This window comes from Glycine max, chromosome 1, assembly GCF_000004515.6.
Source record: "Glycine max cultivar Williams 82 chromosome 1, Glycine_max_v4.0, whole genome shotgun sequence".
Taxonomy (NCBI): Eukaryota; Viridiplantae; Streptophyta; class Magnoliopsida; order Fabales; family Fabaceae; genus Glycine; species Glycine max.
In genome coordinates this window covers 2,439,582-2,453,177 of record NC_016088.4, presented here as the reverse complement: position 1 = coordinate 2,453,177, position 13,596 = coordinate 2,439,582, and the positions used below count along the sequence as shown (strand labels likewise).

Genomic DNA, 13,596 nt, shown 5'->3' with positions numbered 1-13,596 from the left:
CTGCATTTTTTTTGCATTAACAAAGCTCGAACTTGAGATCTTATTTAAGGAGATTAAACTCAGTGCTACTCAGGCTAACGACTTGTTGATAATAACATATTTAATCTACACATAACAAATACTCAAAATATCATTTATTTATTATATTATTTTACTAAAGACAAAAAAGATGACATTATTGATCATTAATCTTCTAGAAGTATTATAAATCTGAACAACCCCACCCTGCAACAAATCACATGATGAGTTTGTTCTACCAAGATGTTGTTTCTTAAAGTAATTATTATTCGGCATTCAATTCCTGAAATCATACAACTACCGCTATCACAAACATGAACATCATGCATGGAGCACACTTAACATAATCTATAAATGATCTTTTGAACAGACGTGACAAAGTGATGAGAGATTCATAAAACACGTTACTTAATACTTATAAATATCTAATGTAACTCTTATAGGTACACACAATTCTTGCATACCCCTATTGCTACTTTGTCGAATATTAACTTGAGTGTTATAGTCTCTAAGATACATCCTCTCTAAGCACACAAAAGGTTTTCATTGATGTTGATTAGAGATGCATCATATAAAAAAAGGTACTTATATTAGTTCATAATAGTAATTCCATGAAAAAGATTTACATTATTATTTTTTAAAAAACAAAGCATTGCTATATTTCTATTCAATTACTCACCCTCACTTGTTGGTAACAACATATTTAATTTACACATAACAAGTACTCAAAATATCATTTATTTACTATATTATTTTACTAAAGACAAAATTAAACTATTGATCATTACTCTTCTAGAAGTATTATAAATTCTAACAACCCCACTTGGTAACCAATCACGTGATGAGTTTGTTTTACCAAAATGTTGATCCTTAAATGAGTTGCCGCTTGACATTCAATCCCTGAAATCATGCAACTACCACTATCACAAACATGAACACAAACATGAATGTCGTGCATGAACATGAAATAATTTACTTAACGTAATCTATTAACGATCTTCTGAACATACATGACAAATTAATGAAAGATTTATAAAACACATTACTAACTTTCATAAATATCCATTGTAACCTCTTTTAGGTACACATTTTGTATGTGTATCATACAGTTAATTTGTCAAATATTAATTTGAGTGTTAAATGTCTAAGATATATCTTTTCTACTCAAAAGATTCTCATTGTTGCTTATTAGATATGCATCATAGAAAAAAATAATTATACTAGTTCAAAATATTTAAACTATGAAAAAAATTACATTACCATTTACTACTACTATTATTATTTTAAAAAAACCCAAAACATTACTATTTCTATTCAATTTGGTAACAAACAGTTTATACACCCTTAATTAAAATCAGGAAAAAAAAATCTATAGATCATTCTTACACTCTTTGAAATATATAAGCAGCAGCACAACCATTCACTGACCCACTTATTGTGGCATTAACTAATAATACTACTATTATTACCACCCAATTCAAAGAGCATACATATTTATGTTTTTTTCTCTTATGATGTGAGTGAGAGTTATTACTTTCCAAGTATAAAGATTCTACTATCCAAATCCAATCCTAACACCAAGACCATTAATCCAATGTTGAGCAATAGTGGGTACACAATCCCTTTTCCACTAGCATTTATTTATTTGATTTTTTTTTAAGAAAAAAAAAATAAGAGTTGAGAAGTTACTGTAGAATGATGCAAGGAGAGATGTGGAAACGGCAAGTCCCGGAGGACAAGAGAAACGACAAAGAGGTCGCTGTGTCGCATATTCGCAATTGGACAATCTGAGTTGAGTTCAATCGAAACTCCAAAGCAACTCGATTTCTGAGCCCACACCCCGGAATCAATAATCAATTCATTCATTTTCATTTTCTGATGCTCACACTCACGGTCAGGTTCTGGGGATTTTGATTTTACCATTGTGCCCCTGCCGGGAACCGAACCTCCTCGTCCCTCGGCGGAGCCTTGTTGTCCGTGGCGGCGGAGGAGGTGGAGGTTATCTATCTATCTATCTATCTATCCATGCGTAGCAATATTACGACGCTGTGGATTCTCTGTTCGGGACTGATCCTGGGTGCGGGATAAGGTGAAGTGAGTGGAAGAGAGCGATGCTGGTGCCCGGGATTTTAGGGTTTCCGGGTCTGGTGTATCTAGTGTTGGCGTTGGGTTTCGCGGTGATTCGGCACGTGTGGAGAAATGCAGAGGCCAAGAGGGAGGAGGAGGCGGTGATGATGATGAGGTTGGTGGCAGATGCTGACGTGACGGAGATGGAGGTTGCTGAGGAGGCGGTGGCGGTGGCGTCGGAGGTGGAGTATTCTTCTCTGGCTCCGGTGAATGGTTCTCGGTGGTACCAATGTGCGATGTGTTGTGCACCCACTACCATGCGATGTTCTCGCTGCAAGGCCGTCAGATATTGGTTTGTGTTCTTTCTTCGTGTTTATGTGTTTTAACTGCTATGCTATGTTATTAATATTAACCTCAAAGGGTAGGAAGTAGGAACAATGGAGAGGGAAATGAGAAAGGATTTTGTTTTTTTGCTGCTCTTTAGTTAGAAGTAGCCTTTGTTTGAAAGGGATTAGTGGTGGTTGGGGGAGGGGTGGAGAATTTAGTCATTGGGTGATTTGGTTTCAATTTTAGTGTGTTTCATGTTCAAGGGGCATTGAGATGATACTTGGGTACGTACTAGTTTGGAAAAACTTTATTGTTGGATGTGGGAGTTGTGTCCAATAGTCTTGGCTTGGTTCACCTTGTATGTTGCCTTCTATTTAATTTGGCTTGTTTTCTCACTTCTTCTGTTGAAGTTCATGTTCGGAGACTCAGTTTAGAAGAGAGAAACCACGCCAATTCTAGAGTATGTTATTGTGAGCAATTTCACCTGAATTTATTAGAGAACATGCACTAAAACTATTTGCTTCTGACTTAATGTGCAAACAACATCCCCATTGTGGGACCAAATACGCTATAATGTGTTTGCATTGCCTCTGAAGTTAGTAGCTTTTGTTCTTTCCCTTTTGCTTGACGACAAAAAAATAATGGAATGTATTGAGGGGGATTTCTTTTAATGTTTTTCTTGTGTTTGAAATTGGAATGTGTTTGTTTATTTAGAGCTTGATTTGTCGTCTTTACAGTAGTGAGAGTTTTCTAATGATTTGGCGTAGCTTCATTTGTGAATATCTGTAGTTTCTTTTGCCTGTCTCTTCTCTGTTCAGTGACATGTCTGTCAAGCCATCATTTCAGCCTCTTATAATGTTACAATGGTTGTTATTCATTCTCACAAACATGCTTTCTTGTAGTTCGGGTAAGTGTCAAATTAGTCACTGGAGACAAGGTCACAAGGACGAATGTTGTCCTCCAACTACCACCATGGAGCTCAAAGATGAAAATCTTTCTAGCAGGGCATCGGTGTCCAAAACAGAGTCTGGTCTTCATGGTAATGGTTTTGATTACAAGTCTCATTATATTATTTCATGCATATATGTTTTATAATTTACCTAGATTCACTGCAGAAATTAATGGAACACATGCTGGTATTTCATCTTCCAATGATTCGTATTCCAGCCTTGATCCTTTGGTTGCTGCAAGAAAATCTTTTGATGATAACCATCGCAGCAGATTTGCAAAACCTGTCTGCAATGATACTACTGATGATACAAGTGTTGCTTCCCCTCATAACAAACAAACAGTTAACATGAAATGTTCTGAGAATATTGAAGTTAAGGATTCAAGTGCAAGTAAAAGAAGCAAGTCAAATCATAGTAACGCTACTGATGAGACTCGATTTAAATCAAAATTTCCCAAAACTCAATCTGACACATCTCATGATGAGGCAGCAAATTTGGGTAGCCATGAACGCAGAAGAAAAGCTGCAATAGTTGAAAAATTAGCAAAAGATACTTCTAAATGCAAAACTGTGCCTTACTTGAGTGGTTCAAGTAAGTATGTTGTAATTGATGATGTAGAAGAAGAATCTCATTTGCCCAAATACAGAGAAGCACGAAGATCATCATCTAGTTCTCGTGAACGACTATCCTCAGCTACTAAGGGGGATTTTCCTTCACAGTCCAAGTGTATGGAAACTGACAATTGTCATACCTTACCCGCAAAAGTTAGTGCTGTTCCAAATCTGCCTCAAAATGTTTGTAGTGGTCTGAAAATATCAATGCAGAAAGTTGTCCAGCAGTTTAGAAGCTCAAAAGAGTCAAGATCCAATTCAATATCTGCTGAAAATGAGGTTGAAAATAGATTTGACTTGTTTCTTTAGAAAATAACTATTATTGTTTTACATAATAATTTTGTCTCTGTTGATTTACAAATTGTATATTTTTGGTAGATGGGCTTTCCTTATGAACTCTTTGTGGAACTTTACTGTTATGACAAGATGAAGCTATTCCCCTTTGGCCTTACAAATTGTGGGAACAGGTATTTTTTATTTTTACTTCTCATTGATTGGTCTAATATGTTATAGCTCTAGTGAGAGGAAGGGAGGATGATAATAGAACACTTAGGATCGTCTTGAAAACAAGTATAAATTGACCCTAACCGCTGCCGGCAGAACCAAAGTTATCAAAAGGAGCGTGACCCTCACAGCGACCTACCGGTGGAACCAACGCAATCAGTTCTTAACCCAAGAACAAAGGAAAAACTCTCACAATAGAGTTTAAGGAGTCTATTTATACTCCTACTAATAATCCTAGTTTAGGCCCAAGCCCATAATTAAAAGGCTTTAAAATAACAATAAAAGATTGTGCATGTTGGGCTTAATTATTATCTAATCAACCCAATATTAATAGTCCACCAAAATTAATCAATTCAGCCCATGGATGCTTCTTGTCTTGTAAATTGGGCTTCCCAAAGTGATTCTTTAAATTGGCCTTAAAACATCTTCATCAATTTGTAGGAGAGTGACCCAATTAGGTGCAGCCCTTAATTCACATTGGTCGTCTTTCTCCTTGATCTTTAGAATCAGGCCTTGCAATACTTGCTTCATTCTCTTAGTCTTGGACCTTGTCATAGGACCTCCAATCCCCTATAAAGGATCATTAGATGGACTGGTTGCACCTCCATCATGAGGAAGGAAGGAAATAGTTAGGAGTCTGTTATTTTGTTTTGGAGCTTTATGTTGTTCATTTTTTCTTTGAATACTCTCTTGGTCCTATAATTATGAGAATAGGATATGGTAATTGTGATTAAAGAAACTTTTGAGAGAACAACATCTAGGAAACATTCTAGTTGCTGGATGGCTACTTTCATACTGGTATTCATTGCTTGTTTCTTTGTTGTTTCATGTCGTTCAAGGGAAAACACATCTAGTGCTTGTTTGTGTAACTTTTCTTTATTCAGCATTAATTACCTTGCTAATTGAAATGCCTCTTCTGCAGCTGTTACGCTAATGCAGTTCTCCAGTGCTTAGCATATACTCGGCCTCTGACTTCATATCTTTTTCAAGGATTCCATTCAAAACGATGCAAGTTCCACTTAATAATATCATCATGATTTAACTTGTCCAACTATCAGGATCTTGTAATTAATTAAATCTTCACAATGTTCACTAGGTCAGAAGAAGGGATGGTGTTTTACATGTGAGTTTGAATATCTAATTCAGAAGGCAAAAGAAGGGATTTCTCCACTTTCACCAATTGGGATATTATCTAAGATACACAAGATTGGAAGCCATCTTGGGCGTGGGAAGGAAGAAGACGCTCATGAATTTTTGAGGTGAGGCAAATAATTGCTTAAGCTGTGAAGCCATCTTGAATTTATACGTGAATTTGTCTACATAATAAATTGCTTAACTGGCAGGTGCGCGGTTGATACAATGCAATCTGTTTGTCTCAAGGAAGTTGGTGTTTCAAGTCCTTTGGCAGAAGAAACAACTCTAGTTGGTTACACCTTTGGAGGTTATTTACGATCTAAGGTTATTCCTAGTCGAACAGTCTATTTTTTGTCAAGGTTCACATTTTCAACTTTTACAGAATGGTAAGAAGATAGTTTCCCTATATATTGAAATTTATTTGGTGCAAATTGCAGATAAAGTGCTTAAGATGCCTGGGGAAATCTGAGAGGTACGAGAGAATGATGGATCTTACTGTTGAAATTGATGGGGATATTGGAACTTTGGAGGAGGCTCTTGGACAATTTACAGCACCTGAAATCTTGGATAAAGATAACAAGTATAACTGCAGCAGGTTTGTTATTTCCACTTTCATGTTTATTCCAATTCCAGTCTAGCCTATTATTTTTAACTTGTAATGTTCCCATATGCTTGGTTTTCTTTTCTTTCCTTTTCCCTAGCAAGTATAATATATTGCTTATTATTATAGCCAAGTTATTTGTCAATTTAATGTTGTTTCATTGTTTTCAATGCTACATCATACATATTAAAATTTACTACTATTAATTAATTTCTGTTTTGCACTTAAAATTTGGCTTGAAAAGATCATAAGTGATTTGATAATAAAATTTTTCAGTATTTAGATTCTGGAGTTTTTAACTAACGGGTTAAATTCCTAAACTGAATAAGCAATATGATCCCTCTTGGTTGAAACTATAGTTCTATTATACAATTCATCCATCCATTGTGTATAAGTGATTAACAAAGCTGTGTAGAGTTTCAAAAGTAATAGAAGGAAGGGTCCTAGACCTGTTGGAAGGTTAAGTTGACCAGAAGCTGTAGAAATGTGCAAGTGCTTTTCTGATGCGAGTTTATACAGTGTTTTAAATCCCACCACGTAATGGCCGGCCCCAAAAATGTTATAACAGGATAGTCACTATTCTGAGAAAACAGAGTCAGAGAAACTAGTTGCCGGAGAAGAGAAATCACAGGCAGAGAATGTGAGGAACCAGTAACCCAAGTGCTGGGTCAAGAGAGAAACAAGGTCGAGATTGAGAGACATCATACACAGAAGTGACAGTTGGATTGAGAGAGAAAATGAGAAATGACAGCATTTTGATTGATTTTATAAGCAAAATATTGTTTTGGAAATTGAAATCCCAAAAATAGCTCCCAAGCAAGCCCTAATGTTAGTGTTCAGAGTACATCTTTGGAATCAAGTGATAACACAGCTATCCTGTCTGCTATGGTTCACCTGTGATGGTCGCTAAACTGAATTACTCTGCTACTGCAACCCCTGAAGCTGCCCAGGGCCACCCCGCTATGCTGCTTTAGTCTGCTATTTAAAACCCTGAATCTATGGTCTAGTGGCCTACTGGGCTTTTATGAAATCCTGTCAAGTGTCAAATTGATTTAAAAGACTCATCTTTAAATGGTTTTTACAATCCTCTGATTTCTACCTGAAGGAGTGCTACTCTTTCAAGAAAAATGAGAAGTTTGCACAAAATACTTTGTAGAGTGTGTGGAAGAAGAATTCCGTGGGACCTTGTGATTAGGCTTTACTATTCTGTAATATGTTTGATGAACTTATTGCTTCAGTTTAGGAACATAATAGGATTTTATGTTCAGCTAATGCGATTTCATTAAACTAAAGATGTAATCATAGTCAATGTTGTTAAACTTGAGATTCTACCTATGATTGGGAGGGGTAAATGCTCATAACTTGAATCATTAGATCCTACATTCCTACCTAAAATGCAAAATTATAATTATATACATTTGCATAGAAAACTTCATAAAGAAAATAACCTCTAAATCACAACATTAAACAAACTTGAAAAAATCATAATCATAACAAGTCATAAGATCCATATATAATAAATTAATCTAAAATCATTAAGACAATAAGAGAGCAGAGACAGTGTGAGAGAAGGAAGAGAAGAGACTGAGTGCAGAACCAGATGTGTTCTCGCAGTTTGCAATTTGTACAGCCAAAGGTCAGTGCCAGGTGGTAGCAGCGGTGCAGGGTGGAGGTGGGGTGGTTGCGGATGGTACCAGAAGCGAGAAGTTTGAGGGTTGTTGGTTTCAGATGAAATGAGATGGGAGTTCAAGAGTGAGTTGCAAACGAAGAGAAAAAAGGAAATTAGGAATTTTTTAAAATCAGGTCAAAGGATCCGACCTAGGATTTGGGTCTGATTTTTCCTTGCTGGGGATCAACGATCCCACAAGTTCATGATGAAGATTGTGATTCCACTTTGGTCTTGCTTGCCAACATTACCTTGAGTGATTGAATACGTTAGGGAACCCTCAACTTGTAAGATTGTACAATCTCAACTTTTTAGATCTTAGAATGTGGATTTGGGCTTAACTCAACTCTAAAAGTTAACTCATAGGGTGATGGTTGCTTCCACTTATATATTCTATCTTTGCATTATCTATAGTCGATGTGGGACTTGAGTTTTTTCCCGTACACTCCCTCACGTCCAACACTTTTGGACTGGTGCGTGGATAACATGGTGGGTGACCTATTTAATGGATCTGGGATAGGCTTTGATACCATCTTACAATGTGGGTTTCGGCCTAACTCAATCTCAAAAACTAGCTCATAGGGTGAGGGTTGTCCTCACTTATATATTCTATCTTTTCACTATCTATAGTCAATGCGGGATTTGGTTTTTTCCAATATTAGATATTCAGAACTTTAGGCACTGAGTACAACGCATAGTCTGTCATCTGGATTTTTGTGATTTTATGTGGACATTTTTTTATTCTGGTTTTATCAAGACTGAGGTAGTGTTACATCAGATGTCATGCATTTAAGAGGGGAAAGAATGATATTTTGAGGTTATTTTTCCTTTCCTACGTGGGACACAAACACAATATTAAATTATTGTATTTGTTTCTTTCTTGCTGTCCAGATGTAAAACATACGAGAAAGCCAGGAAGAAGTTGACAGTGTTGGAGGCACCAAATATTCTTACAATTGTATTAAAACGATTTCAGGTACATCTCCAATATTAATTTTGAAGTCTTACTTGTTATCCAATCACTTTGTTCTATGACTGTTATTTTAGTTTTATATTATGTATCTCATGCATATTCTGCTGTCTACTTTGGCAGTCTGGTAACTTCGAGAAGTTGAATAAGTCGGTTCAGTTCCCTGAGGTCCTGAATATGGCTCCATATATGAGTGGAACAAAAGATAAATCTCCATTATACAGCCTTTATGCAGTGGTTGTCCATTTGGATATCATGAATGCTGCATTTTCAGGCCATTATGTCTGTTATGTGAAGAACATCCAAGGAGAATGGTTCAGGACTGATGACAGCAGGGTGAATTTTTTTATCCTGATATACCTTTTCTGTATCTGAATGTCTCCTCCCCTCCCCAACCTCCCCTGAAAAAATTAATTATACAAATGATGCTGTCATTTCATATAAGTGCTTCTTTTAAATCTTCTGATGCCTTTTGTTTCTCAAATTTAAAGAAGTACCATTGAAAAATTTCTATGAAATACCATTGAAAGTTTATTTCCTAAACTTGTGTCATTAATTTTTGGGATACTCATTTTGTAAAAGTGACGGCAATATCATCAATCTGCATAATTCATTTAAGAAGTGAATTTCTGTATGTAAACTGACGATGGCATTTGTGCTTTTATTTAGGTAGAACCTGTTGAATTGTCGAGAGTCTTATCAGAAAGGGCATACATGCTTCTTTATGCAAGGTAGTGGGCCTTTGGATGTTGATATATAATTTCTGGTTTGATATGTTTATTATTTCTGTGGAATGTCTCAGCACTAATAATAGCGTTGTCTTGTGCTAATTTTAAAAATCTTCAGGCACTCTCCAAAGCCACTGGGTTTAGTAAGTAGCAATGTAATATCTTCTGCTGGAAAGTTCAAGAGGAGGAACCTGGAAGCCATTCCTGCTTCTTCTAAGACAAGATCAAATTCCATGGCTACAAGCGGCGAGTCTCCCTCCCTACAGCAGAAGCATGGCAAGTACCCTAACTGGAATGATGGCGATGATTCCTTAAGAAATGATTTTGCATATCCAGAAGAATGGAGATTCCAGTATGGGGGAACAAATACAATGGTGGATTCTTCTAGTGAAAGTTCACTTTTCAGCTCTTCAGATGCAAGTTCTTGCAGTACTGCAAGTATCAAGGACTCAGCCAGTTCTGCTGATTTCTCGGATTACATATTTGGTGAGGTGGGACCCAGTTGGTATAGCCACTATGGGCTTTCATCTAACATGGGGGCTTCTTCCTCCCATGATAACTTGGATACAGATTTCTTAGTTGATAGTAGTGGTGCAAGTAGAAGGCGCCGGCAGGACTCAGAAGATAAAGCAGTTTTGTATGCTAACAAAAACAAAAATCGTAGTGGCAGTAGGGGAGTTGACCTTAAAAGATATATCACTGCTAACCATTATGACAAAAATTCTGGTGTACATGTGAGAAGAATAAGTGGAGATGCATAAGCTCAAACGTTTTATTGAGTTTGAGTTTAGATATAAGCAATCATCTTGGATATTTTTGGTGTAGTGAAGAAAATTAGTATTTCTCTAATCCAAAATAGAATGAGGGTTCCTGTTCAATGTTCACCCTGTACTCGAATGATTTTATTTATTCAATAGTATATAGAACAACTCTCAACAAAATGAGAAAACGAATAAAGAAAAATAAATTGAGTGATAATTCACCAGTTATAATCAGGTTTGTGCAGTCAATAATCATTTCATAAGAATCTTCCGTTGAGATTGGATTCAATTTTACTTCGTGGAGTTTCAGACTTTCAAAGGTAACTTTTTGTACCACGGAGCTATGTCTGTTGTCATGTAATCTTTTGTGATCTTGTTATGGACATATCTCACAGGATTTCTTTCCCTATTCTACAACTCAGGTCATGACAGCTAGTGATTAACATGGGGCTATTTACGGTTTACCAAACTAGTCTCATGGACAAACTACAAAAGTGATTACATGTTAATCTGTCCCATTATTATGTACTCTAGCCTTAAAGTGATTACAATTTATCAGTGTGTTTGGAAATACCTCCCTGCATTCAGTAAATCACACCCGTTGAGAGAATACATGAAAGTAACAACTAGAAGCTTCCATATCCATAATCAAACACACATTACATGTTAACCCGTCAAGGTATTATATTCTTTATATGAAGAGTCGAACATGATATTCATATACAAGTAAAAGCTAAATTTTGCTTGCAAAAGGAGATACAGTAATACTAAAATGTGAGAAAGCCATGGGCTCTACAAAGCTCCTAAAGTCATCATCATTATTATATAATCCTCAAAAGTAGAAAAATCTTCTTGTCATTAGCCCTTATCGTTATAGCTCCTAACTGTGTCAACATTCCTTCATCATTAGAAGTTAGAATCAAGGACACAAAACAGTTACTGAGTAAAACGCTGCATCTTGGGTGGCTTTTGCATTGCAACCCTCAATTTGCTCTTGAGCGTCCCCGTACCATCATTTCCAAGACCTTGCACCCACAACACACTTCTGGCTCTCCCTCCCACACTCACTATCTCAGCCTTTACCACTTTGGCTTTCACTTGCTCTAGTGCCCCAGATATTGATGACATCAATCCTAGTCTATCCTCACAACTCAGCGTGGCCTTCACTATGCCCTCGTCGTTGTTACATCTTTCCAAATTCAACTTATCTGTTCCATTAGGAAACTTAACAACATCCTTTGATGGATTACTAGAACTATCTTGTTCCAGTTTTGATACTTTTTTCTTCAACTCCTTCACTTGCTTGATAGTCTCTGCCAATACTGATGCCTTGTCCTTCTGTTAGTAGATAACAAAATCTAAATCCAGCATGCTTGTACAGAAAAATCAAAATGACAGAATTGTAAAATTTACCCCAAAAAATAAAGGATTGGATATGTTATTGGTCTGCCAAAATATTTCAAACCTCTTAAAATTTAATTTGTTTTAGATCTTATATTTAACAAAAACACGTTTTTAGTCTCATTTGAAGGACTGAAACCATGCGACTTTTGGTAGATGTAAGGTCTGAAAACATATTAAATTTTTATAGGGAATAAACTAATATTTTTATTTTTTTTAGGAATCGTGAACATATTTTTCACCCAAAAATAAATGTTGGAATTTTCATTTTCACATAGTTTGTTTCATTTTTAGGAATGAACCCCAATAAAAATCCAAGGCATGATAAACTGTTTGATACTTGTGTCAGGCACTTACTTTGATTATGTTGGGGAGGATATTTCGGAGGGTTTCATATTGACCATTGATTCTCATTCTACGTCTCTTTTCTGCTTCACTGTGTTTCTTAGCAGCCAATAGTTTGATCTCTACCTTTGATCTCGGCTTCAAGAAACTGGTTTTGTATGTCCTAGATATGAATGTCTGATGGAAGCCACCTCTTATCATTTGAGCATCTGAGTTATAGTAATTTCGAACATGTTGCATGCCCTGTACTAACTATTTTAGTAAAACACAAGAAAGAAAACAAATTTTAATTTATCTATAAACAGTTGAACTTGTAGTAACCTTATTACCTGTCGAATGAAAGCCATGGAATTGAACTGATTTGCCTCCTACGGAAGATTGTATGCTAAAAGAGGTAAGTAAAATGTAACCGACGCCAAAAGTGGAAGATTGCTACTTGTTTTGCCTTTGGTCACAACTTTCTTTATAATAAGAAAATGGGGCTTCTTAAATGAATATAATTGAAGGGTGTAATTGCAAGTCTAAAACATATTTTTGCAATTTAATAAGATTAGGAAAATATTTCTTTCTAATAATGGCAAATTAGAAGATAATCAGAATACTATCAGAATTTAAAAGAGGCATGTTGTAGAATTTAATTTTAAGATCCTCATTATAAAGTCCTTGATTTAATCTCATATTTCCATATGTTATCTCCCACTAGAGAATCTGCATATTTTTTTGAGAAAATTATTTTTCTTACCACATACGTATTCACATGGTTGTAGAGCAGGATGGGCCCACGAGACCTGGCAAGGCAGAGGTCCTACACATGAACCAGGTTATGCCTGTAATTATTATATTAATATTTTATTTGGGGTATTAATTTGGTATGTAGGGATTATGATTTATTTTTACTGTTATTTTACAATAGAATAACCTTATGATTGGGATTTACCCTCTTAAATATTTGTTTTTGTTCCTAATAAATATTCAATTTTTATTTGTTTTTTTAATAATTTTTGTTTTATATTGTCTCTAATAAAATAATATTTTTTTTCTTGAAATTTTATTTTAGTCTTTCATAAATTAGTAAATTTTGTATTTATTCTCTAATAAATTAGTTAATTTTATTTTAGTCTTAACTAATAACAAATGAAAGAATTTATTCTACAACAAATACAAAATTCGCTAATTTATTTAGGATTAAATATAAGTATCAAGAAAAAAATGTTATTTTATTAAAAATCCATCATAAAATAAAAATTTATTAAGAAACAAACTCAAAAATCAAATATTTATTAGAAAAAAAGTATATTTAATTTTTTTTTTATCGTTGATTGTGATTATTTTATTTGTGGCGTTTTACGGCGCTGTGGGTGTTAAAATACACCATGGTGCGACTTGGTGATGATTCATTCCTGCATATAGTTGGGTTAGGAAGACTTGAAAAAGAGCAATGTTGGGTCAGCAAGTCTTCTGTGTTGTCTTTCTTTCTTTGATATTGAATTTTCCATGAAGAATTAGTAAGATT

At 35.3% G+C, this 13,596-nt stretch overlaps 2 protein-coding genes across 2 annotated transcripts; one reads left to right on the top strand and one right to left on the bottom strand.

The window, feature by feature from the left end:
- The first annotated feature begins 1,540 nt into the window (after nt 1-1,540).
- Nucleotides 1,541-10,454, top strand: LOC100792437 (ubiquitin carboxyl-terminal hydrolase 17). The gene is made up of 12 exons (XM_014769199.3): nt 1,541-2,437; nt 3,315-3,451; nt 3,528-4,252; nt 4,352-4,440; nt 5,400-5,485; nt 5,574-5,736; nt 5,821-5,935; nt 6,049-6,206; nt 8,770-8,854; nt 8,972-9,184; nt 9,518-9,579; nt 9,695-10,454. The coding sequence occupies exons 1-12, from the start codon at nt 2,130-2,132 to the stop codon at nt 10,335-10,337; spliced, it is 2,784 nt and encodes a 927-aa protein (XP_014624685.1). The 5' UTR covers nt 1,541-2,129; the 3' UTR covers nt 10,338-10,454.
- A 23-nt stretch (nt 10,455-10,477) lies between these two features.
- Nucleotides 10,478-13,060, bottom strand: LOC102667782 (transcription factor bHLH131). Its single transcript, XM_006572951.4, has 3 exons — nt 12,413-13,060; nt 12,096-12,326; nt 10,478-11,675 (listed from the first exon to the last, which is right to left on the bottom strand). Exons 1-3 carry the CDS (start codon nt 12,428-12,430, stop codon nt 11,274-11,276), a joined length of 651 nt encoding a protein of 216 aa, XP_006573014.1. The 5' UTR covers nt 12,431-13,060; the 3' UTR covers nt 10,478-11,273.
- Nucleotides 13,061-13,596: the final 536 nt, after the last annotated feature.